At 51.7% G+C, this 5,001-nt stretch overlaps 1 protein-coding gene across 1 annotated transcript; it reads right to left on the bottom strand.

Moving 5' to 3' along the window:
• Window positions 1-1,388: 1,388 nt before the first annotated feature.
• ODF4 (outer dense fiber of sperm tails 4) lies at window positions 1,389-4,560 on the bottom strand. Its single transcript, XM_062175115.1, has 4 exons — window positions 4,227-4,560; window positions 2,178-2,351; window positions 1,744-1,878; window positions 1,389-1,552 (listed from the first exon to the last, which is right to left on the bottom strand). The coding sequence occupies exons 1-4, from the start codon at window positions 4,558-4,560 to the stop codon at window positions 1,389-1,391; spliced, it is 807 nt and encodes a 268-aa protein (XP_062031099.1).
• Window positions 4,561-5,001: the final 441 nt, after the last annotated feature.

The following is a 5,001-nucleotide window of genomic DNA, read 5'->3' as shown; positions in this document are numbered from 1 at the left end:
CCAAGAATAAGAATCTTAAAGGGGCTCAAATCAAATAGAAGTCAGTTAGGGGCCAGCTGCCTGCAATGCTGCCATCCCACGTGGGTGCTGGCTTGAGTTCCACTGCTCCAATTCTGATCTAGCTCCCTGCTAATGTACCTGGGAAGGCAATGGATGATGGCTCAAATGCTTGGGCCCCTGTACCCTGTGGGAGACCTAACTGGAGTTCCAGGCTCCTGGCTTCAGCCTGGTCCAGCCTCAGTTGTCGTGGCCATTTGGAGAGTGAATCTATGGAGGGAAGATATTCTGTGTGTGTGTGTGTGTAACTCTGCCTTTCAAATAAATAGTAAATTCAAGAAAGAAAGTTATATATATGAGGTTGAACCCTATGAATACAGTTAAATTTATGAAATATGGTTCAGCCTAATGTGTGTATTTTAAGCATATTTAATACACTCACAATTTGTTCCTGCATTCCTGTAGGTGCTAGTATGAACGGTGCCACCTGAGCGGACACGCATGACAAAGATAGGTTGCGGATGCTCTCCTGTGCCCATGTCCCACCGTCACCAGCACCGCCTGGGCCGGCAGCTGCATAGCTCTGTGGAATTGCCCTTATTCTAGTCTTTACACCTAACCCTGCCGCTTTCCTTTCTTGTTGTGTTTTATCCCTGAACCCCAGTGTGGGTGGTAGGGGAGGCTTGAACAGAGAGCGTTAGCAGCCTGGGGGAGGGTGGGTGACAGGGTGCTGGATGGTGGTGGCGACAGTGGAGACGGTGGCCAAGGCCCGGGCTCTGTGAGCTGGACGCAGAGAGTGGGATTGGTACCCAGGGCACACACCTGGGCTGAAACCTGTGCAGTAGAGCCAGTCCCCCTATTGTACTCTGGCACTGCAGCCTGCCTCTTCCCTTGGGGCCATTTTGCTTTTGAACCTTTGGCTATGAACATGCCAACACATTCTTAAGTGATCTCTCTCCATATCAGCCATACATCCTGTTACCCTCAACCAGCAAACATTAGGGAGGTGGGGGCAGGGGGTGATGAGGAAGCAAGAAGCTTAGCTCTCAAGAGGGGGCCTGCCTGTGTGCAGATTTGCTGTGGTGCACAGTGGGCACGTTGGGGGGGCCAAGGCGTGCCAGAGCCTCCTAGGCAGGAAGAACGGGGGAACAAACTCGTTCTTTCTCCTTTCTGCTCCTCCTCCTCCAGTTTATCTCAACCAGGGCTGGACATGATAAAGAAGAGACGAACAATTTATTCCACAGTACCCAAGCTATGTGCAAGGCCGGCCTCAGGCCTCCCCTTCTCACTCCTTCCAAAGATGGCGGCCGATCTCCCCAATGCCCTGGGGTCGGGGAGGAGAAGAGGGAGGCAGGTGAATGGGCGGAGCTGGATGGCAGCCGTGTATCCCTTTACTGGGAATTCAGGAATTCCTCGTGGTTGCTAGTGGTGTCGGAGATGTTCGACTCGCTCAGAGATTCCTCTGAGCTGGAGCTGCTGCAGCAGGACACGGTGGCAGAAGAGTGGGTCAGAATCAGTCTCCAGAAACTCTTATGGTTGAAGTAACAAAGGACCGCTGGGAAAGGACAGGGGGCAGGGAAGGGGAAAGCCGAGAGCGGGAGGGAGAGTGACAAGCTGGGTGAGGCCAGAGGGAAGAAAGTCCCCCAAGAACCCACCCTAGGGGATCTCCAGCCCTTCCCCCGACACCTGCTCTGCCCTGACCCACCACTTCCCATCCTTCCCCCAGGATCGCCCCTGGCCACTCACCACAGACGATGTACAGGACAAACACCAGCCAACCAAGGAAATAGCTCCAGCCAATGGGGACGGAGAAATTCTTCCTCAACTCCAAGAGCCAGAGGTTGACAGGGAACAACATGAGGGTGGAGAAAATGAAGGTGACTGGAGACAGGAAGCAGAAGAGTTCTCATTCTCATCCAGGAATCCCACGCGAGACTCTTTTTCCCCCGTCTGCTCAGCTACAGCCGCACACCATAGCTCTGAGTCCACGGCCCCAGAGGCTCAAGGGAACCGCCCCCTCCACCCCCACTCCCCAGTGGCCGGGAAATGATGGCACTCAACTCTCAGTTCTGTTCTGGCACTGTCCACACACTCCCGCCCATGCCACCCCCAAAGAAGAGGGGGAAGTGCCCAGGAAGACCTGGGTTGGACTAAGGACCTTTTTCAGAGCTGGCGGGCACCTTCACTGAAGCTCAAGATGATCCCAATCAAGCCAAAGGCGGGCACTCTCTGAAGTCGGGGCAGGTAGGGCAGGTGCAACCAGATGGTGAGGACGAAGCCCACCCCCACGGCCAGGGTGAAGATGATCCTGGCCACCACAAAGGGCGGCTGGTTTGTCCACAGCTTGGAACTGTCTGGAGAAAATGACAAAGGGATGAACTAAGGAGTCACAGAAGACGAACCAGAAACTGGATGAGCAGATCGGAGAACATCTTCAGGCCCATTTAACACGAGCACACTTCAGAGACTTCGTGTAAATGTGAAATTTAAAGTATGAGTTTATTTTGGATGAAAAAAACATTTTCATAATACTAGGAAAAATGTGTACCATGAAAAAGATATATATGAAATTCATGAGGTTTTTTTTTTTTGTACTAAAACTCATACTTTTATTTTTAAGATTTATTTGTTTATTTGTAAATCAGAGTTACCAAGAAAGAGAGCTAGAGGCAGAGAGAAAGAGAGAGAGAGAGAGAGAAAGAGAAAGAGAAATCTTCCATTCACTGGTTTACTCCCCAAATGGCTGCAATGGTCGGAGTTGGGCCAATGCAAAGCCAGGATCCAGGAGCTTCTTCCACATCTCCCACATGGGTGCAGGGGTCCAAGCACTTGGGCCATCTTCTACTGCTTTCCCAGGTGCATTAGCAGGGAGCTAGATCAGAAGTGAAACAGCTTGGACTTGAACCAGCACCAGTAGGGGATTCTGACACTGCAGGTGGAGGTTTAACCTTCTACACCATAACACCAGCCCCAAAACTCATACTTTTAACTCTATTTTCCATGAACTTTTTGAAGTACCTTTGTAACCGAAGAAAGCCACATTTGAGATAACAGTGAAATACTGAGATCCCTTATTACATAAGCCAAGATGCTTGATATGGAGATTATTTGATAATCTCAACCATGTGAAAATGAATACTTCAATACAAAAAGTAGGGACAGAGGACTTGGACAGCAATTCTCATAAGAACAAACACAAATGTCCAAAAACATGAAGCTTAACACAAATTAAATGTGGTTTTTTTTAAAACCATCAAACTAGCAAAGATCAAAATAAAATTGGTAACAGCTAGGTTAGCAGAATATTTAGAGAAAGAAGGTGTTGGGACCAGTGTTGTGACATAGCAGGTTAAGCCCTGCTTGGAATGCCAATATCCCATATTGGAGCCCCCTACTCCAATGCACCTGGGAAAGCAACAGATGATGGCCCGAGGATTTGGGCCCCTGTCACCCATGTGGGAGACCAGAATGGAGTTTCAGGCTCTTGGCTTCTGCCTGAACAAGCCCTAGTCATTGCAGCCATCTGGGGAGGAATCCGGTTCACCAGAGGATGGAAGATCCCTCTCTCCTCCTGGTAAACTCTGCTTTTCAAATAAATAAATAGATATTTTAAAAATATCACTCCTTTTGTATGGGAAGAGCAGTCAAATACTGGCATTTCATTGGTTCAACCTAGTCACCTGCTGATCCTGAACGAGGCACTAATCAATCTCACCAAACCCAATCTTCTCATCTCTAAAACAGAGATCACTAGCTCCATCTCTTAGGGTTGACTGAGGATCAAACTGAACACATAGAGTTAAGTGTGCAATAAAGGATGGCTTTTGCTTCTCCAAATGCATTGGCTGAGGCAGGAGGAAGGGGCCAGAGAATATTCCAGGGACTCCTCTCCAAGACCTGCCTATGCAAGCCTAGAGGGAGGAAACCCTCCACCTCCACGCGCGACTACTTCACGTGTGCTAAGAGCCTGTGTCCCTCACAACGCTTCTCTAGCCGCAGATGGGGCCTTAGGTGTTCAGAGCAGTGGTCTTTCCCGCTGGGTCAGGCAAATAGATCTGGCCAGACTTAGAGGAGGAAAAACCATCCTTGGATCATTGAGCAATGGTCCTGCAGGCCAAAGAGCGTTGCGCAAAGAGAGGGGACAAGAACACTGGGGTGGGTGCAGCCTTCCAGGCCAAGGCAGGCGGGTGGCCAGTCTGAGGCAGTCCAGGTGGGCTGGAGGGACTCACCTTTCTCGTGGTCTGAGCTGGAACAGCTCCAGGGCTTGCAGGCTTGCAGGAGCCCCCTGGACATGACGTGGATTGAAGTGTGGATTCTTTTGCTGACGTTCGCCGGCCAGCGCTGATGGAAGCGGCTCCCAGAGGGGTGTAACCACCTCCTGGAGAAGACCATGGCCAGCAGCAGGAGGAAGGCTATGAGGCTGAGCTCTGAGGCCAGCACCTGTGCCATCCAGCGGGAGCTGTGTGTGATTCGCCATTGAAAGGGCAGCCGAGAGTTCCGGCGGACCTGGCTGTTATATCTGGTCAACGGGGCCTCCATCTGGACCCCTGCTTTTTGTCTCATGCTCACCTCCGTCACATCCTGATTCCCAGTCCTCCCTGCCCTTCCGGGTCCCAGATGCTGGTCTCTTTCTTCTGACCTCCAGAGTGCCCTGTCCCTGTCTGGAGCCCTCCACCTCTCCCCTTGTGCCCCAGCTTCCCCTCCCCTCGCCATGCGGGGTTGGTCCATCTTCTGAACACTTTCATCAGGCAGACAAGTTGCCACCACAGGGCCCAGGGCCCCGGAAAGAATGGAGGGCCTCTTATCAGGCTCCTGAGCTCCTGATCCATAAGAAGGCCCCCACCCCATCCATCAGGGCAAGGCCCTTAACTGCCATGGAACATTTCCTGGGGAGCTGTGAGATGGGGGAGGGGGCCCCCGGCTTCAGCTCCAGCTCTGTCTGCAAACCCTGCTCCTCGGGCCCCAGCTCAGAACTGTGGATCTGATGCCTCCCTGCCAGCTGCC

This window comes from Lepus europaeus, chromosome 18 (genome assembly GCF_033115175.1).
Source record: "Lepus europaeus isolate LE1 chromosome 18, mLepTim1.pri, whole genome shotgun sequence".
Classification (NCBI taxonomy): domain Eukaryota; kingdom Metazoa; phylum Chordata; class Mammalia; order Lagomorpha; family Leporidae; genus Lepus; species Lepus europaeus.
The sequence above is the reverse complement of the archived record's forward strand: the minus strand, read 5'-3'. Positions and strand labels throughout refer to the sequence as shown.

Bases quoted from the DNA above. Each gene is read 5' to 3' on its own strand.
- ODF4 (XM_062175115.1), bottom strand. From the start codon at position 4,560: ATGAGACAAAAAGCAGGGGTCCAGATGGAGGCCCCGTTGACCAGATAT. The intron at 1,879-2,177 runs GTGCCCGCCAGC...TCCTGTCTCCAG, and splicing joins CATCTTGAGCTTCAGTGAAG to TCACCTTCATTTTCTCCACC. The intron at 1,553-1,743 runs GTGAGTGGCCAG...GTCCTTTCCCAG, and splicing joins TGTCCTGTACATCGTCTGTG to CGGTCCTTTGTTACTTCAAC.